Source organism: Suncus etruscus, chromosome X (genome assembly GCF_024139225.1).
Source record: "Suncus etruscus isolate mSunEtr1 chromosome X, mSunEtr1.pri.cur, whole genome shotgun sequence".
Lineage (NCBI taxonomy): Eukaryota > Metazoa > Chordata > Mammalia > Eulipotyphla > Soricidae > Suncus > Suncus etruscus.
Genome location: NC_064868.1, coordinates 118,036,191 through 118,057,095, shown reverse-complemented (window position 1 = coordinate 118,057,095; position 20,905 = coordinate 118,036,191). Strand labels below are relative to the sequence as shown.

The 20,905-nt window shown below is 40.9% G+C and overlaps 2 protein-coding genes across 2 annotated transcripts in view; one reads left to right on the top strand and one right to left on the bottom strand.

The window, feature by feature from the left end:
* The window catches only part of PGRMC1 (progesterone receptor membrane component 1), a 7,952-nt gene extending 947 nt beyond the window's left edge, over positions 1 to 7,005 (top strand). The window contains exons 2-3 of the mRNA XM_049767624.1: positions 2,758 to 2,913; positions 5,708 to 7,005. Coding sequence (XP_049623581.1) covers positions 2,758 to 2,913; positions 5,708 to 5,811 — 260 coding nt within the window. The 3' untranslated portion in view covers positions 5,812 to 7,005. The remainder of the gene's footprint in view (positions 1 to 2,757; positions 2,914 to 5,707) is intronic.
* A 4,909-nt stretch (positions 7,006 to 11,914) lies between these two features.
* LOC125999019 (A-kinase anchor protein 17B-like) lies at positions 11,915 to 19,940 on the bottom strand. The gene is given in 7 exon segments (XM_049767015.1): positions 11,915 to 13,359; positions 13,699 to 13,744; positions 15,123 to 15,295; positions 15,298 to 15,377; positions 17,649 to 17,773; positions 19,189 to 19,838; positions 19,841 to 19,940. Coding segments are annotated over 7 exon segments (2,619 nt in total).
* Between the last annotated feature and the right edge of the window lie 965 nt (positions 19,941 to 20,905).

The following is a 20,905-nucleotide window of genomic DNA, read 5'->3' as shown; positions in this document are numbered from 1 at the left end:
AGGGAGGTGCGTGCGTGCGTGCATCATGCGTCTTCACTGTCTGCATGTATGCAGGCGTCGGGCGCGCACGCGGGGAGGGAGAGTGGCATGAGTCAGGTCTGTGTGTGGCGTGTGTCAGGTATGTGCATGGCGTGTGTTGATGTGTGCGCGCGCGCGCGCGCAGGCTCAGTGCAGCAGGCAGGAAACGACTAGAAGGATTGGGGACTTGGGGGGTTCCACCCCCGGGGGTGGGGCTGGAGGAGGGGCAGGGCGAGGGAAACCTTTAAACTGGAGAGGGTGGAAACTGGGATTCTGACATGATCCAAAGGTAATATTTTGGACACTTTTTTCCTCTAGCAGGAGGAAGGATGAAAGGACTTCCCTGCATGGAGAAGTGGGAGGATCCTGGGGAACAAAAGGGGTCCTAGGGAAGAGTGCTTGGTGTGGGCCTGGTAGGATTCTAGCTTCCTAGAATCGAAATGGCGGCTGGGGGACTTCTGAGCTGTTGCAGGGGGCAGGCTGGAGGAGGCCTCAAAAACCCTTTTCTAAGACTGATTGAGCAGGAAAAACACTTGATGAGCTTAAAAGAAAATACAGATTCTGGGGTCCAGAAATTTACCTTTTAGCAAGGGTCCAGCACATGAATGTCAGAAGCAGCCATTTGGAAAGACCTAACTGATAGAATTATTGGGAGGTGATTGAGCCGTTTTTACCTCCTTCAACATGGATGCCTCTGGAAATAGGCAGCTCTGTAATACATCCACTTACCTGCACTCTTTCTTCCATCTCCTTCCCCACTTTTCTGAAGGTAGAGGCTTGTAGAAAGCCCAGATCCAGTCATACCCAATCTTGCTTTGTTGCACTTTCCCTCACCAAAGAATCAAATCCAGCTATATTAAGGTTCTTCGGGAAGGTGCCCACCTAGCAGGTTTGCCTTGAGGTCAGTTGATCTGCTTTTTGTAGACATGTGACTAGCTTTGAAGCATGCACCTGTCTTTATCACCTAGAAGCACTACCAGTAAACATGATCACGTAAATACATGTGTACATATAGAGGTATGCCATGAAGCAGTTAGAACACATGTCTTGTCATCTTACTGTGATTTACAAAGTCCTTGAGAAGGGAGGTTAGGCCTAAGCAAGTCACCAAAGACATTGAACCACTGCGTTCTTGTCCTGCTCAGAGCAGTATGAGCTGGTGCAAAAACAATGGGCTCTCTTTGGGCTTGACTTGTGCCTTGTGGGTTCTCAAGTCCCTGGCCTGCATCATCATTCAGTAAACCTATGAGCATGTGAAGACACTGGAAATGATGCTTCATCTTATAAAGGATATCTAGAAATGTGCCATTTAAATGCCCATTGTAAGCCAGTTGGACATAGACCTCTGTTCACAAAGCTTTCCTTCTCAATATACACTGCAGCAAAGACATTCCTTCTCCCCTCTCCAAAGATTTTATGCTCCCCTAAAGCTGTTCTCAAATATTCTGTGACCGTAATTTCAGAAATGCTGGGACCCAAACCAGCACAGTTGGCCTGTTTTCAAGTACTAGTTACTGCCATATCCACAGGTATCTATTTTTGAAATCCAAAGGTGTTATTTTAATTTGTACTGGATATAGAAATATATGGCTGCTAAAAAAGCAATGATTTTGGGTTTCAGTGATATGTCTGAGGCACTCAGTTCCATCTAAATTCAAAGGGAAACTATTTTCTTTTGAACCATCTTTGTATTTAAAAGTTGATCATATATTTTGTCTACTTGGTAAAAAAAAAGAAAAATTTTTCCTGGTGGATTGAGGTTTTAGGTGACACAGGTATATTGAAATATGATCTGTTCTCATACTTGGCATGGTGATTACCTACAAACTTTAATGCCAGGGTTACTACTCAATCTGCCTTTGGGGAAACAGTGCATTGTTTAAAGTACACTGGATTCTTTTCATTGTGCAATATTTAATATTTAAATGCCAACTTTATCTACAGAAGGATTCATTGCTCCCTGCGACAGAATTTCAGTATAATGTATGTTCAAATATTTTATAGAGTTATTTGGGGGAATTCATTAGACATTTTTCGTGAAATTAATAATATTTTCAGCCTTCACAGATATCAAAAACCCGTGATAGAGCTGATTATCCCTGTGCTATCTCTTATTTATTGACAGAGATTATGTAACATGTGGATATTTTTCTGTCTTGTTGGAAATTCTTATAAATGTCTGCAGATGATGCCATTTGTTAATGTTTAACATCCTCTGGTAGCCAAAGATCTCCCTATGATATATTGAACTCCTGAAGGCCTCCCAAAGACATATTTGTAGAGAAACATCTTCATGTGTTCCTTTGTGTTCATTATCTTAAACTATTGCCTTTCACTGCTGTAGCCCAACTACATAGAAGAGAGCCAGGCTTCCAGGTTCAATGTCCTAAAGTTGAATTCTGACCCGTGGACTCAGTATTATCTTGGTTCATTTCTTACAACTGACACAAGATATCACACATGATTTGGGGGATTGTTTTGAGCTATTTGAAATTTACAGAAATCAACGATAATCTTGAGCTCTTTGATTCATTGTTTTCCTTAAACTTTTAATGATAGCAGATCTCATTGTATCTAGTATGTGATGATCAAATGACAATATCACTTATCCTTTCACAGTGGAATTTATCCATCCAGAAGAGGGCTGTGTTGGGCCCGAAGCTATTTTTCTGTGATATAGAGAAGTTGATATCCTAATAATAACATGTGGGTCTGTGTTTTTATGTTTTCTTCTTAAAGAGGGGCCATATGGGGTGTTTGCTGGAAGAGATGCGTCCAGAGGCCTTGCCACATTCTGCCTGGATAAGGAAGCACTGAAGGATGAATATGATGACCTTTCTGACCTCACTCCTGCCCAGCAGGAGACCTTGAGTGACTGGGACTCTCAGTTCACTTGTAAGCATTTTTCTAATTGTGCTGGGATCAAATGTCTACCACTAAAGGGATTCGGGACAGGACAATAGTTATTACTAAGCAGCTTGAAACTTGGGAGCATTTTGATAGGCTCTCCAGATCTTGGACAGATCAAGTGCATGACTGAAAGTAATTGCAGCAGTGCTGAGTCACTTGGCCATGATTGTGTAGCAACTTTTAGTTAGCTCTCAATGGACGCTCAGGGTTGAGGTTTTGTTTACCCAATTTTTGAGAGGGTTACATAGATTGCATACTTAGATCAGATACTTGGTGGGTAGGTGGGTAGGAAAACGATGGTTTCCTCAGCCATCTCTTGGAGCCCTGGCTAGCTAAAAGCAGCCCACCTTGCTCTTGAACGAGAAACAAATATTTTTACAAAGCCATTTTGTTTGCAGTCTACGTAACTCTAGCTGTAGACTTTATAAGAGATGTTTATCATCTCCCCCATAACATGGTGTCTCCATTTTAAAAATGGAAGCCATGTCTTTATATCAAGGTAAAAGTATTTTTCATTTCAAATGTAGCTTTTTAGAGTCCAGAGAGTTAGTACAGTGGGTAAGGCGCTTGCTTTGCATGCAGCTGACTCAGGTTCAATTTCTAACTCCCGACATCTCATGGTACCCTAGGTACTGCCAGGAGTAATTCTTGAGTGCAGAGCCAGGAGTAACCCCTAAGCACAAAAATAAAGTAGCTTTCTAGTCTCTGATTTTCACAATGAATTCAGTAATGCCATTAGGTGGGAGAGGTCCAAATCCAATGTTTTCTTGGAAAATAATGCTAATATAAGAGAGATTTCTTACTAGATTAATAATTATTCAGATACAGCTCCACCTTTAGAGTTTGGGTCCCTGACTCAGTGTAGCTTTCAAGTCTTTGAAATCATTATTTGGCTAGCATAATAATTCCTGTTCTGCATGGGAAGGATAACTTGGTAAGAATAGATTTTCTAACATGTAACCAGTGAGTTGTCATTTGTAACTTACTAAACGCTGTTTTTCTAGGGATCTGTCTTCAGTGGGGTAAAAACCTAGCCCTCCCCCTTAAACAAAGTCTTACCCCCCAAGACTTCTGAGGTGCCTCAGCTATACTCAGAATTGGTATGGATTCCTTTAAGCCAGGTTTCTCAGGCACCGCTCAGCTTTTATTTTGGCATCTTTGTCATCTGTTCACAAAGAGAGATTTCCATTGTCCCCGATGATTATTTCATACAAAGGCAGCTCTGGTTACCTGGTTGGCTAGTCTGGTTACTTTTAGTTCCCACCCGTGTTCCGAAAGAGGAGCCTCAGTCCTCTGAGCCTGTGACACCGAGATCCTAATCCTGCAATGTCTTGGTGTACAGAGCCACTGGTGGTGATAGTTTGCTCATTATGTCCCTTCTAATCTGTGTTAGGAACTGCTTTGCCCTTTTGAAAAATCTGTTCTGCCTTAGTCTCCCCTTGCTTCCTTAAATATGCCTTTAACCATGGCGAGCTTCCTCCCTATATTGGAGCAAAATATTTTGTCTGTCACCTAGACCTGAGGAGCACTGGTTGAAACCCCTGCCCTCAATTCTCAATATCAGGTCCCTTCACTCTCAGATCATTTGTCTCCAAACCCGGCCTCCTTTCTTCTGTGAACCTTCTTATGCCCACAATACAGGTCCTGCCCTCTCGCCCCATTTCCCAATTGGGTTGACCTTCCTTGCTCAGAGTTGCCAGGGACCTGCAAAACTAACCTCACTAATCCCATTCCTGATGCCAATTCTCCTGTCCTAGGTTACTCCAGAGTGCTTCCTCCACAGCTCTATTTCCAGCCACACAACACCCCAGTTTTTACTTTCCTTACTCCTGCTTCCACTTTCCCAGTAACTTGCTTCCTTCCCTTTCTCAACTACAACCTCTGCTCCTAACTCTAGGTACATCTGCCCACCAATCCCATTTGTCTTGCTCCTGGTGGCTCTTGAGTGTAATCTTTAGCCCTGTGTCACTGTGATACTGTTGTCACCAAAGGCCTGTTTTACGGTGCTGTCCCTTTGTTGTAAACTGCCAGTGCCCTTTGCCACTTAGAAGGAGAAGTCCAAACTCTCCAGGCTGGCTCACCACCTCCTTCCCATTTCCCCATCCTGCTGAATCACCCTTAACTCCTCTCTCTCTCCTCTTACCCAATTGGTCTCTTTATTGCTCCTTTCCAGAGGACAATAAAGAGAGTTCCAGCTCTCCTTCATGCTCTCACACTGCATTTTCTCTTTCTGGAAGTCCCTTCCCAACTCTTTAACACTTACCAAGTGTCTAGGCCCCGCCCAAGTGTCTAGGCCCCGCCCCGTGTTCTGTAGTCCTTCCTAAGGGCTCCCAAAGAGCTCTCACTCTGGTCCACACCCCTGTCCAGAAGCATAGCCTATTCTGCCGGTACCTGCCTGCTCCCTGTTAGATATTGCTACTTGTTTTCTATTATTTCTTTTTTTATTTTTTTGGGGGGGAGGCACCCAGTGGTAGTCAGGGGTTACTCCTGACAAACTCGGGGGACCATATAGTATGCCGGGAATCGAACCCGGATCTGTCTCGTCTCGGCAGCATTCAAGGCGAATGGCCTACTGCTGTGCTATCACTCTGGCCCCTTGTTTTCTATCTCTGCCTTCTGAACAAAACTCTAACTTCTTATTAGCAAGGATTTTACTATAACTCCCTTCAGTTCTTCCAGAAGCACTGATTGTAGGTCCCCATAAATGCTGTGATGTGAGAGGTAGCAGAGCTATTTAACAAAACCTAAGCGTGTTGTTTTTCTCTTTTTTTCCATCCAGTCAAGTATCATCATGTGGGCAAACTGCTGAAGGAGGGGGAGAAACCCACCGTGTACTCAGATGATGAAGAACCAAAAGAGGAGAATGCTCGGAAAAATGATTAAAAGCATTCTGTGGAAGCATATCTATTTTTGTATTTTGCAGAATCATTTGTAACATTCCAGTCTGTCTTTGAAACGTGGTGATTTCACGATTTAGAGGTTTTGAACCTGCTGTAAGATTTTTGAATGAATATCACTAGTGACCCTGATAAAATTCACTTCTGTTTAGACTGCATGATAATCTTTGTGTGTCAAGAAGCCAGGTGAACTGCCGGGCTGACATGCAAATGTTATTAATCAACTGTTTCTCTTTTATCTGTAGAGCGTACAGGCGGAATTGGAATTGACTCTTCTGGAAAAACCAGTAGGATTTGGCATTTCCCCCAAACCAGTTTTTTTAAAGCTTAGGTGTGCAAAGCCCTTCAGACACTGGGAACATGGATTAACTTTCCCTCATAATATTCCCAAGAGACAACAAATTTCTTATATCTCAGTTGACAAAACAGCATGATTTCTGGGGTTATTTTTCCTACCTCTAAGGCAAATCTGCAGTGTCCCCAAGGCTTTGGTATTAATTAGAGAGCTATACAGGTGAGATAGTGCCTCACGAAGCTGGGCTCAGTTGGGGGAAATTCAGTTTATGGGCTGTCTTGTCTGCTTTGGTCTTCTTTGGACATAGAGATACCCTTGTAAACAGTAATCGTGTAGGGAGACTGGAAACCAAATACGAACCTTCAAAAAGGAAGTTTGGGAAACTATTAGCTGGCTTCCTGAATTAAAAGCCTCAATCCCTAAAGTTGGTAGAACTGTCTTCCCATCCTAAAATACAAAATTGGGCTATGGCTACTGGACATGCGAGGGGGAGGAGCAGGTATGTTTGTTCCCCTATAAGCCTTCGTGCACACCGTGAAAGAGCTAGGAACCCATCCACTTCACTACGCAAGAGTTGTTTTCATAAAATGTTTATTCATAAGGTGACAGTTCCTCTGGTGTTAAAGCTTATAGCCACTACAAGAGTGGTAGTCAAATGTCTAGGTCTTTGCTATCAGTCTTTTGGTTAACAATAAACTTAGCCTAAGTAGACTATACAGTTGTCTGAGTTTGTAAAAGTATTATATGACAACTAACTAGTGAGGTTTCCAACTCTTGTAATTGTAGTTAGTGTATTTTGTTGTGAACCGTGTTTAATGGTTTTACCTCAAATCAGAAAACAAAATTAAGTGCTTTGGTCAGTTAATAAAATGGTTGTAACCTGTAGCATGTGGTGGATTGTTTTTCTTAAATCTAAGGCACCAGATTCAAACATTTCTTTCACTTTAGTTTCAAGACGCAGTTTCACTTTTGGAGGAAGAGTATTCCAAACACCACCAGAGGTAAAAGTTCACACCTGGTAACTTGTAATGCAAAGAAATGAGGAATTGAGAAGAAGGGGGGGTTGCCCAAAACTATCGCCATGAGAACCCTGAATTAGAGCCCCAAGGCCACATGGCAAATGTGGAATTCTGAGCACTGAGTTACCACGAGTAGCCCCTGAACATCATCAGGCTATTTTTTGGCTCCCACCCTTGCCAAAAAAAAGTACTGAATTTAATTTACTTACCAACATGTGCTAGGGGTCAAACTCACTGCCTCACACATTTAAAGCAATGCTTTCCATCACTGAGCCCTACCCACAGCACCTACTAGAATTTTCGTGAGTTGTCCAATTCTGACTCTTTTTTTCTTCTCCCACCCCAATTCTGACTCTTAAGCAGATTTTATAAACTCAAAGGAGGCAGATCAAACATTCAGTTCTGGGGCAAGATATGACGAGACAACTGCACTGTTGTTACCAAGTGCTATGGAAGGGTTTTGTTTTTTTTAAAATCATATGCTGGGGCTGGAGAGATAGCACAGTGGTAGGACATTTGCCTTGTATGCAGCCGACCTGGAAGGGACCCGGTTTGATTTCCGGCATCCCATATGGTCTCCAAGACTGCCAGGGTGATTTCTTAGTGCAGAGCCAGGAGTAATGCCTGAGCGCAGCTGGATGTGGCCCAAGAATCAACCTATCAATATGTAAATAAAGTTGAAAAAAAACGGGGGCTGGAGCAGTGACGCAAAAGAAGAGCTAGGATGGTGGTTCGATTCCCGGCGCCCCATAGGTCCCCCAAGCCAGGAGTAATTTCTTTTTTTGGGGGGGGCACACATGGCAGCACTCAGGGGTTACTCCTGGCTCTATGCACAGAACTCCTGGCAGGCTCAGGGGGACCATGTGGGATGCCAGGATTCAAACCACCGTCCTTTTGCATGCAAGGCCAAAACCTCACCTCCATGCTATCTCTGTCCCCAACCAGGAGTGAGTTCTGATCACATAGCCAGGAGTAACCCGAGTGTCAGTGTCACTGGGTGTGGCCCAAAAAGCAAAAAAAAAACAAAACAAAAAACAAATATCTTTCACTCATGAAAGTATTCAGAGCTCCTGATAGTAACAAGGTTATTACATCTCATGTCTGACGGAGAAAATCAGATCTACATATGCAATTGGCTGTATGACGTTAGCCTTTGTTGTGAGTTGTGTTTTGCCTATCTAGAAGAAAGGACAAGAAATGGACTCTGAGCCAAAGGAGCCTCCCAGTTTTCCTTTTATTTTTTTTAGATCATCAAGTCTACTGCTTCCTTTCCTTGCTTTTAAAAGTGCCCTGCCACCAAGTGCCCTTCCCCAATTCAGGATTCTTCACCCAACAAAGGAATCAAGTTGCCTATTTGGACTTCACTGCTTGTTAAATCTTATGCTTAGCAAAGGAAGTGGCAGAGAGAGGCTGGGCCACCTTGCAGCTTGAAATCTCATTTCCATGTGAAGCTTAGGCTACTCCTTTTACAAGACAATCCCACAGCCTTGTCCACTGCCAAGAGGAAAATGTCTTGAGTCTGGTTAAAGCTGCAATCCCAAAGAGCCCGATTCCCCTGGATTCAGAGCTGAACCAACACTGTGCTGATTACATGTAAAGGGATATTTACATAAGGCAGGAATTGGCTCTAAAAAGTTCTCAAACCCAGAAAGCATTCATTAACCTTAATGTAAAATACACCATTGAAGAGGGAGTTGGAGTTACAACCAACAGGACTCTGAGATAAGTGGCAGAGACATCGCTTCCCTCCCTTTATTTGGCTGCACACAGTGCTCAGGGCTTACTCCTGGCATTGCTTGGGGATCCATATGAGGTGACTGAGATTGAACCTAGGTAGGCCGTGTACAAAGCAGGTGCCCCACCTGCTGTACCGTAGCTTTGGCCCCTCCCCACCTTTCATGCTGCTTCTGCAGATTTTTTTTGCTCACTACCACTATCTATGGGTCAAAGGCAACATGGCTGCACATGGTCACATTTACTTAGGGAGCCAAACAAAATCCTAGCCTCAGAACAAGCATCAGATAGTCCCTGCTATTTCAAAAGCTTGAATCCAATCAGGATCCTTTTAATTTTATAGGGATCACACTGTACTTTAAGGTACAAAATGCCTTTGTTATTGGCTAGTTACAGGAAATTTGCTGTATGTTTATTTCCTGTGACTGTACACTTAAATCTTGGATCTTGAAAGACCTAAGTGATGCCCCTTAACAAATGACTACAGGCCACATGTCACACTCACACTTCATAAAGGTAATATGTCCACCAAGTGCTGAATGAATGGGATGGAACTTCATAGAGTACATGTTACTACCTGGTAATGGTACCAATAAAGCATTTTATGAGGGGAGGAGTGTCTTCTATCCAAATTCAAGATGTCAATGAAACTGAAATGAAAAAACTGGTCTCATGAGCTCTGAATAATTCATTCCTGCAAGCTAACCTTATAAAGGAAAAAAGTTCAATAGAGGCGATATTAAAAATGTACATGAATATTTTCACAAGAAATGTTATTGTACATGGGCAACGTGTTAGCCAATGTGTGTTGGAAGTGGTTCCATTAGTGGTTTCCATATAGGAAATTTATTTTGGATTATATCAATTCTCTCAAAATGCATGAGCAAAATGATTGGCAACTTGCGTTCAAAGCAGTTACTATATACAAGTAAAACTGTTCCTCAAGTGGAAGAATCGGCATTTATTTAATAGTTACCATTTAATTAGTTTACAGCAAAGAAGACATATGGATCTTATTCTCAAAATTGCTACCTTGCTTTGTTTTCTACCGAAGAAATTCAAACAAATTACACAAAACAACATTAACAGAACTTTTGTTTATTAAAGCAGTATTAGTAGTATCCTCAAACCGAAAACTTTTATTTCAAAAGACAATGTTTACAGCTCAAATTCTTACTTAATAAGAACAGGGGGGAAAGGATGGAAAATATTAAAAAAGAGCATGACAAAGTATAATTAAAATATTTTGTTTCTATTTAACTCCTTAAACACACAATCATAAAAGTAGAATAAACACTTCTTCCTCATTCAAGGTCTAAACAAGAAAGTTTACTCAAATCTGGATAGCATTACCACAAAACATAAAAATCCAAGGTTGTACAGGAAGTAAACACAAAACCAGTATTTTTACTTTCTGATAGGCCCCAGAATCATTTTCAGCAAACAAAAGAAAAAAATGTCATATGCTATCTTCTGCAATTTATTTCTATCACCAGTTACTAGGCAGCAAAATTGTTTCTCATACCTAAGATCTCTGTAAAAGAATCTGATCAAATGACAGAAGAAATTTATATACTTTTCCAAGTAAGCCTTGTTACACTCTATGACAAATCCACAACTTTCCTTGTTTTACTAGCATGGAACATAAGACAATAAAGGGGGTCTCACTAAACAATCAGACTGTTATCAAAAATCTGACAAAATACAAGCTACTAGTAGTTAATAAGGCTACTCTGGATGACAATACTTTAAACATCAATAAACAATATGAATCTCGAAGAAAAGACAGATTGTGATTCCAATCAACAAGAGTTGTTCAGATTTAGCTGGTCGAACTCATCACTCACTGGCTTGAGAATGGGCTCAGATATAAGAAAATGAACAGTATATTTATTTGTTATCTAATAAAATAATTTGTTATGATACATTCATTTTCTGAAATTTTGCAAGGTATATGCTGGTATATTTTGGTTCTTTGTGGCCCCTTCCGATAACACATTGCTCAAGAAACTGGTAATGAGCCCTTACCATGACGTGACATTCCAGATAACCCCATCAAATGGCAGCGTACGTCCACGCTAGGCACCTCTACTCTCGTACAAGATAGCTAGTTAAGATAGCTCAAAAGGAATCGTGTCACATTAAAGAGCTTCTACTTCTGTCAGTTAATAATCAATCTGTCCTGCAGCAGGCTTCAATGATACCAGCAATGCTTCCCAAGTTTTTATGAATCCTTAAGATATATCCATTAAAAACATATTCAAGAGGTCCAAAGCAGGCAAAAAGATACATTGCTTATATAATTTTATGAATCCTGTGGCCATACAATTTTTGAACAGCTAGAAAAATGTGGACTTTGCCTTTTACATAAATTCCTAGCTCAGTGGTTACAAAACTAGAAATGAAACACTGCCATTTTAACTCTTAACAAATTATGCCTGCTCCACTTAACTATTCTGCAATGGAATAACACCGTGTTCTTTAAAAATGGTGCTAATATTCCACTGTCTGACCAAATCTTGGAAGACAATCCGATGCTCTTTTAGGATCTTCTTCTAAGACTTTGTCTCTAAAAATGCCAATTATGACTATTGATAATGTATTGGTATTTTTTCTTTCGGTGGATGTTGATTTTCAACACCATGACAAAATTTATTATGTGTTCTTGCTGCTTTCTTTTTAGATATGGTTCTAAATAAAAGGAAAGATGGGTGCTGCACAGTATTTTCATTGAATTGAAACACATAGATTCTCGCTATTTGAACATAAATTATTATCATATGACATCATAGCAGCTAAAAAAATTCACTGAGAGGTAGCTCATCTCCTTAAGCATGAATTGACACCTTACAGGCACAAAATTAACATTGTGATTTAACTATATAAGTGTCTGATCTTAGGTTTCAAGAACAAAGTTTACCAAGTTTCAGAATCAGAGTAGCTTTTATTTCCAAAGCATACCAGCACACCCACAGTCATTTTGATCTATAAATTATAGCTTAGCAAGAGAAACAGTGTTTTGCATTTGACCTTGTCCAAACTTAATTCTCTCTTGCTCTGTAGTTAACTTTATAACTATATGGATTGTACATGTTCTTTTTGAAAATTTTACTTCTTTTATAAGGTTGTTTCTGACTTGAGTCATTCGAAACATTTGTAGAGTATGAAGATCTACTGTAGTTGTTTCTACTGGCAATGTAGTCATCACTCGCACGTCGAACAGAAAAATAATTAGGATTCACTGGTGGTTGAAATCTTCTTGTATCCCTGTTATATTCTGATACACATGGATTCAGCCTTCTTTGAGAGTAATAGTGCTTATAGGGAACATGAGGACGGTTGTATGATGTTTTTGACATGTAACGAGGGCTGTATCGCATGTATTGGTTATACTTCTCATGAAACCTCCTCTCTCTCGTGTAGCCATGATATAGATTACTGGAACTGGATTTCCAGCGGTGGCCTTCATGATACAAGTTTGGTCTCTCTCTAAATCTGTCAATATCATCATCTCTCCTGAAATAGTTTTCATTTCCACGCCATGGACATCCCATTCTATACTGAGGCCTCCTGAATGGTTGTCTGAACTTGTATCTCACAAATTTTGTGTGATCATATCTCCTATCTGGAATTGCTTGGCGGTGAAGGTTGAATTCCCTGGCATCAGGAGGGTCAGTATCCAAGGAAATCTCTTCCTTTTCTTCATCACTAAAGCACTCAGAATTGCTACTAATATCCTCAAAGAAATCTTCCAGGTTTATTTTGGCTGGACTGCTTTGTGAGGAAATAGATCTGGATTTCAACTCATCAGCAGGAGGCTTTTCCAAAACATGACTATTCTCCTGGGTTAGGGGCGAGACAGCATCAACTTCAGGGTCTGCTTCCTTGCAATGAAACCCCATAACATTTTCTTTGCTGTCTGTTTTTCTTCTTTTCTGTGGTGTATGCACGGTACTCTGAGTAGAACTGCTTGCCTTGGAATTATCCTTTTGATCTTGCTGTTCTCCTTGTACATCTTGCACTGGTCTATAATTGGCTGAGTAAGAACCAACTCTGCTCAAATTAATTTGAACTCCACCTTCTATGCTGTGGAAAACTCTCTTCCACTGGTAATCTCTATATCTTGACTGAAGGCAGATATGGGAATAACTTCGTTTTTGATATTGGTGTACTACATAGTCAGTAAATTCATCTGTTTCATAAAATTTCAGCTTGTTATGGTTTCTCCGATATAAGACTTTATTATATTCTTCTTTAGAAAGAAACTTATGGCGAATTAATGTAATCTTCAAAGGCTCTTGTTGGTCATTGTCAAAACTGTGATCGTATCTATTCATTGGCGTGTATTTAATTCTCTCTGTGGTAGGTGAGTATCTTCCACTTTTATTCCCAATTTGCTGGGTATATTTATGTAAGTCAGTGTTCATTTTCCTTGTTTGTTGTTTGTCTGACTTGGAAATGAGATGTTTAAACATCTTGTTCTTCTCTGAAAGATATGAAAGATTTAACTCTTTATTCTTCCAAATTTTCAATATTTCCCTGACAGTGCTAAAGGTCCTGGGACCTGAAACGTGGGCCTCTTGTGAGTTGAACTGTGTCAAAGTAGATTGAAAATAGCACATAAAATAACAATCAGCGGACACATTTCAAAGAAAATCTGTTTCTAATATTGTTCTTAAGACACTAAAAAGTACCTCAGGGACAGCCCTAAATTATTATCTATTCTTAGGCAGCGAAAGGGATCAAATTAAATGTCTCAGGATAATAAGAATCACTCCTATTACATGGTCCAGTTATACATTTGAAGGCACTAAGCCTTACTTACCTTCAAACTTATGGAGCTTTAGACATTTCTCTACACCTCGATGAGTCTAACGATTATACCAGGCATTATATTAGGATGGGGGCTATGAAGAAATGCTTCAGCCTTCCCTGAAAATCCTCAAGTGAGAAATGACTGGTGGGTGAAATGTGTGTCCAAAAGGCTTGACTGGTTTAACAGAACAAACATTGCCTTTATATTCCAGTCTCTTCCTAGAGCATGCTGGTAAGAGTGCCTCTGAGTTGCCTCTTTCAGTGGCCACAGACACAATCAAGAGGGGCCAGAGAGAGAGTACAGCAGATTTAGGCACTTGCCTTGCACATAGGCATTCCAAGTTTGATCCCAGGTGCCCTCTATGGTGCCCTGAGTATACCAGGAGTATTCCCTGTGCTCAGAGCCAAGAGGAAACCCCGAGAACCTCTGGGTGTAGCCCCAAAAGATAAAAGCAAGACCAACTATGACAATGGCTGCAATTGTGAGGTTCTATGCTGGGTTCCAGTGCAGGGCATATGAAAGATTTGGAAGGGAGCAGCTACCAAGCTGTAATCAAGATTCTTGGAGAAGGGAACATTGATACTCGATCTGACCAGCAATTCAGGTCCACTAGGGCCACCCTGAGAGTGCTCAGGGTTGATAGGAATCTGGAGGTCAAAGTCTGAGCCTCCGCATATGAGATATGAACTCAAGCCATTTGAGCTACATCCCTGGTCTCAAATGGGAAACTACAAACCTAACACTCTACATATCCATCTCTACTTCTTGGCATTTTCTGCTATGTCTATTAGAAACTTAGAAAAGTTAGCAACTCCGGTAAGAGCGATAGTACAGCAGGTACAGTTGTCTTCCTTATGTTTGATTCATGGTATTCCATATGGTCCTCTGAGCCTGCCATGAATAATTACTGAGTGCAGAGCAAGGAGTAACCTCTGGGCACAACTGAGTGCTTCCCCCCCCCAAATAAACCAACAAACAAAAACAAATTAGCAACTCTGGCTGGATAGCTAGATCAACAGGTTGAATACATGCTCTGTATGTAGGAACCTGGTTCAATCCTTGTTACCCTTGGTCCTCTGAGCACTTCCATGAGAAATCCTCAAGCATAGGGCTGAGAGGAGCTTCTCAGAACCACCAGGTATGCCCCAAACACTGAAACTAAAATGAAAGACAAAACCTAGCAATACTAGTTCCATTGCTCTGGATAATGCTATCTTGAACATTTTAGAAACACAGACAATGTGTGTGATGTCAAGGATCAGAACACTTCTTCAGAGATTTGGGGTGCCCCCTATGTAATCCACAACTGGGGTTAGTAGAGGAAAGTCTATGGGAAAGAAATTCTAGTCAGTGTGATGGGTCTTTCATGGGGTTCTTTTTCCTAATCCAAGTCTCAGATGGTAAAGGGATGTTTCAGAACTATCAGTACTTACCAAGAACAAAGGAGGACTGGGAAAGAGCGTTCCTGAGATTTTCTTTAGGAGTATCTGGAGCAAACGAAGAGCCTTCACCTGCCTCTGTGTCAGCAGGTACTTCCTCTCCTCCCACTCTTCAGAAAAGTTGAGCTTCTGAGGTGACTCTGCTTTGGCTCTGTCTGCTTTGCTCAGTGGGTTTCTCTCCTCTTTCAGGGCTTCTTTCCGGACCTGGCCTTCTTCTTTTCTAGGACTTTCCTCTCCTCTTTTCTTTTTCTAGACAATGATCGAGTCAGGTCATTGAACAGCATTTATAGTCACAGGCTGCTTAATGACAGGGATAGGGTTTGAGAAATGCATCATTAGGTGATTTGGGACCTGCCGCCAATGTCTGAGAGGGAATGTACAACCAACAGCTGGAAGAGATCACTCACTGCACACAAGCCTCCAGGGAAGAGCCTATTGAAACTGCTATTGTATACATGGTCTAACACAGATGAAAAAGTGCACAGCTTCATGGTTTTGAATTAGGCATTTACTCTCCTCCCCATTCCTGCCCCTTTGGCCAGACAGTATATAGCTTCAAAATTTCGAGGAATATATCACTGCATACCTAGGCCTGACATTGGTAATTTATGATAAAAAAAAGCCCTATGATGCATCAGTCAAGTAAATTTATGAATGGGGTGAATCAATTAGACACATTAAACAACAGATTTAACAAATAGTATGGAGATTTTTCCAAAACCTTCTTAGTAAGTTTTCATTTGACTCACAGATACCACTTCCTGTCATCAACTCCCAAAGTGCTAAAAGATTAAATTTGGACAGGTATGTATGTCTATGTTCATATAATGTTTAGTAGATAGCCAGAATATGAAAACCACCCAAAAGTCAAACAACTGGCAAATGGATAAAGAATTTGTAGTTTATATACCAATGGAATAATCTATGCAGCCATAAGAAAAGGTGAAATAATGCAATTTGCTGCAACCTAAATAAAACTATAGGGTATCATACTAAGAGAAATAAACCAGAGGGAGGACAAATACCAAATAATCTCACATAACCTGTGTTGCACAAAGTAGCAAGAAAAGAAAATGAAGGGTGTCAAATCATGGCAAACCCTTGATCCTGAATTAGAGAAATGAAAATGCTAACGAAGGCTGGTATTGGAGGTATGGAATGAGGATGTGATCTGACAACATAAAGTCATCGGCCAAGGGACTTGGGTAGTTCAATAGTGAAGAGATGAGGCAATTATATACATCAAAACTCTGAGTCGCACTATCATAACCATGTGACCAAAACTATACTGGGTTAAAATTTAAAATATATTTCCTAAGGAGACAGGCTAGGGTGAGGGAGGAAACCTTGGGTCATTGGTGGAGGAGTAATGGCACTAGTGGAGAGTTTGGAGTTGGAACACTGAATGTCTTAAACTCTATTAACAGCTTTGCAAATTGTGCTGATTAAATAAATAAAAAATGATAGACTTAGTATGAAAAAAAGGCTAAAGAATTCAAATGAAGAGTATCTGATCCCCATTTTCTCACACCAAGGACAGGAAATCGACTTTTACTCTGATGATTCTCTTCCTCTACACATCAAAACTTTCTGTGAGTTGGCTTTTCATTGGCAAAGAAAAGTCAAGGGACTGAGAAAATATGAAGGATGAGAATTTTTCCTTGGTACATAGAAACATAGCATCATCATGAAAACATCCTGCCTTAGAAGAATGCGGGTGATTTTTTGTTGCTTCTTTCTGACATTTAAAACTGTCTTTGATTAGGTACTGATAGAAGTGGAGGGAAAAGACAATAAGGGGAAATCATTTTGAGTAATTGTCTTGGCAAATAACTGGAGGTTTACAAGACTGAAAGTGCAGCCTAAAATCTGTATAATAGTTACCTGATGCGTCCTAACTTCAGCCTGTCATACATACTGCCAGCTAAAAAAAGTGAGATGCACATGGAAGGTACCTTATGCTAGACAAAGATTTTCACTAAAGGAGTTCTAAGCATAGATTAAACATCAATTCTTCTCAGACATCTTAATCTGCCAAATTCCTTTATTCTTTAATCTAATTATTTTTATGGATGCCAAAAATATACCTTTATTTGTTGTGTCTTGTTTGAAATTGTTCCTGTCATGTGGGTTGGGTTTGGTAACAGAATAACTGAATGACCCACCAGAGGTTTCATTGGAGTTTTCCATCCATACCAATTCCTGCCTGCATCCCACTGTTATCAAGTCAAGTCATTCATTCAACAGGTAATAAATATTCATCAGTCAAAATAAGAAAACAACACCAGAGGCCAGCGAGGTGGCGCTAGAGTAAGGTGTCTGCCTTGCAAGAGGTAGCCAAGGAAATATCATGACCGTGGTTCGATCCCCCAGCATCCATTATGGTCCCCCCAAGCCAGGGGCAATTTCTGAGCGATTAGCCAGGAGTAACCCCTGAGCATCAAACGGGTGTGGCCAAAACAAACAAACAAAAAAAAGAAAAGAAAAGAAAACAACCCCACTTGAGTAAAGTAGCCTCACCTTTTGGTCTCTGCCTCTTCTCTCTTCTTTTCTTTTTTTCTTTCTTCCTCAAGCTCTTGTAACCTTTCTTGATTTCTCCTCTTTATAGCCCCTTCACTGAAGTGCTTGGATGCATAAAATTTTACCTGTCCCCCCACACACAAATATGTTTTAAAAATTCTGTTAGAAAACTATGTATGCTGGCTGGATGAGTCCCAGACCAGAAATATAGATAGCACAGCAATTTGAAAGCAAATCACTTTAAAATTCTTTTATCACCAGAATACCCATAGTGTTCTAGCAGTGATTTTCAGTCTCTAACCAACACTCTCATGCACTTACAAATATTCTTTGGCAGAATTTCAAAGTTACTCACCAAGATCATCCTGTCAGCACAAGTGAATCATCCACAGAGGCTCTGAGACATGTGATTAGCTTTGTACTTGCTGTTTCGGTATGAAGATCAATGAAATGAATGAACGTATATTTTTTAAAACACAGATGAGGAGCCAGAGCGATAGCACAGCAGGTAGGGCATTTGGCTTGCACATGGCTGGCTTGGGTTTGATACCCAGCATCCCATATGATCTCCGAGCCTACCAGGTGTGATTTTTGAGTGCAGAGCCAGGTAAACCCTGAGCACTGCCAGGTGTGGCCCAGAAACAAACATACATGAGACTAAAATAGCTCCAAAAGTGGAGGGAAGGGGATAGGAGCAATGATTCAGGAAAACCGACCTAAGATCTAAACACAGTGATTATGAAACTACTTTGTACAGTTTACTTTTGTAAACTACTTTGTGAGGGAATGGGGAGGCCAAAGGGTCTGGATGATGGCCGTGCGTCACTCGCTGTAATGTGTTTCAAAGTCACACTCATTCTTGTTGCTGCTCTAGATTGTGTCTGACAGCGTGCAATTTAAAATTGTGCAATTTTAACATAACTAGATTAACAGATCACACTTAACAGATTCACTTACTCAAATTTAGGAAGCTACTTAAGCAGTAAATCCAAATTCCTTGGAAGACTAAGATAAGAAAAAAGAGGGGTTGGCTACATTTTGTCTTTGATTGGATTTAGTCTTTAAGAAAGAGATGGCCAAGCATTCAGGCATCCATGAAACAGACAGACTAGAGAGCTAGGCTTGGAAAAAGACAGGATCCAAGTTTGTTGGGATTATGTATAATCCCAACAATCTGTGACTCCAAGATAAAGAGGGAAACTAAGTTCTTTCCTAGTGTCTTCAAGCTGCTTGCTCTCTCTCAGCAACTTGTCAACTGGAATAAGCACATGCAGACCAGAAAGGTCAGGAAAGATCCTTTAATCCCCCCCCAGGAAGCTAGGGCAAAGCCCCTGATTAGAACAACCATCCCTTTAAAATCACAAGCAACAGCATGCCTGATTCTTTTTCTTTCTACACACATGCGTGACTAACAACTCAATTCTATACATTAGCTCTTGATCCGGGAGGGGTGTCAAGACTATTTCATAGGTGACTTCCTTATAACTACTAAAAGTTTCTTAAACAGCGGGAAAACAAAGACACTCTGGCAACTTCTTACCTTAATGTTACATGCCAGAGCTTTCCCATCATCTCCTTTCAGCATCAGCTTCATTGCATGAAGAGATTCCATAGCTTTTACAAAGTCCGTTGATTCCTGATACTGGACAAATGCCTCAAAAGTCTGTAAGCCCAAACTGACACTGCCAGAGCTTTCACCAGTCATCACCCCTCTATAAGGATCCAGCATAGGGATATCCACATTCTTGATCTTCCCAAAACTTTCAAAAACCACCCTGAGGATATCTTCACATGGCTTCGTCCCACTGGAACCTTTAGGTGCAAACCACTTACAGGGCAAGCCTTCAAAATAGATAGAATCTGGACTCTTATTGTGGTCCTGGTCTTCACCTTCCTCACTGGAGACAGCTTCCTTGTCCTCGGAGAAGTGTTCCCACTCACTCTGGGCATCCGTCGCCACCACTGTGAAGTCTGTTTTCAGACCAGTTAGCTTGATGATTCTCCCATGTAACTTGGCCTTGAGGATCTGCACCAAGCGAAGTGTGTCGGCCACCCCCTCAAATCGAATGAAGTTCTTTGTGCTCTTGGAGAGCCAAGCGGTGGTGAACTGGTCAGGGAAAATCAAGCTCTTCAACTGGTCAAGAATTTCCCAGTTAGAAAAGTGTCTCATAATTTCGGTGCTCTCTGGAGCAAGACCTTGATCATCAATTTGGCGATAGGCTTGAGGTAGAGGTGTTGAGCTGCACAGAGCTCAGTGGCCTCAGAATTATCATACACCACTGTGACCATCATAATAACCCAGAGAGACCTTAGAGGGCAAAAGAGAACATGTTCATACAGATGGCACAACACACTGATTGAAATTGGGAGTGCTGTTAGCCTGTATGCACATGGACTTCCTAGAATAATGCCCGGTATACAAAAGTCCCCAATAAACAAAAACTATGAGAGTTACTTATTGGTGGTAGCAGTCTTTATTTTATTGGAGTCCAGAAGCAACCTGTGGGAAGCAATGTGCATAATGGGGAAATGAAGACAGCTTTAAGTGGGAAAAATCAGATTGTCCTTCATTTCTGTCAAATAATTTTATTTCATTACAAGTCACACACAGCAGTGGTTAGGTCCTATTACTGTCTCTGTGCTCAAGGATCACTCCTGGTGAATTTGGGAGACAATCTGGGGCCCTGAGGGTTGACCATGGGTTGGTCATGTGCAAGGAACTCCCTTACTCTTTCTACTATCACTATGAGCCCCCATAAAACAGTTTTAGTAAAAAAATTTACTGATTAATGAACCTTTTAGTAGATGTGTTTTTAAGTCATTCAGGTAAAATTGTGACCAATCAAAATAAATGTTATTTGACTTCAGTTTCTTCTACTTGAGATTAAATTCACAAAAACTGAGGGGAAATCATCACTTTTTGGAGATCAAATAGATGCTTTTTGTGTTCCTATGGGCAAATGCTACCCAGGGAAATCAATCTCTATAAATCACTCAGATCCTCCCTCTTTGCTTTCCTGACATGTAATAAAATGCTCTAATAAAATTTGAAATAAATGAGTCAAAGACTATTTTATACTGTTTGATGTATTGTATTTGGGGACTATTATAAAACACTGTGTTAATCATGGCACTTTAATGAAAACATTATAGTAAAAACTAGGTACAGGTGGCACTAGAGGTAAAGGCGTCTGCTTTGTAAGCTCTAGCCTAGGACAGACCGCTGTTCGATTCCCAGGCATCCCATATGGTCCCCC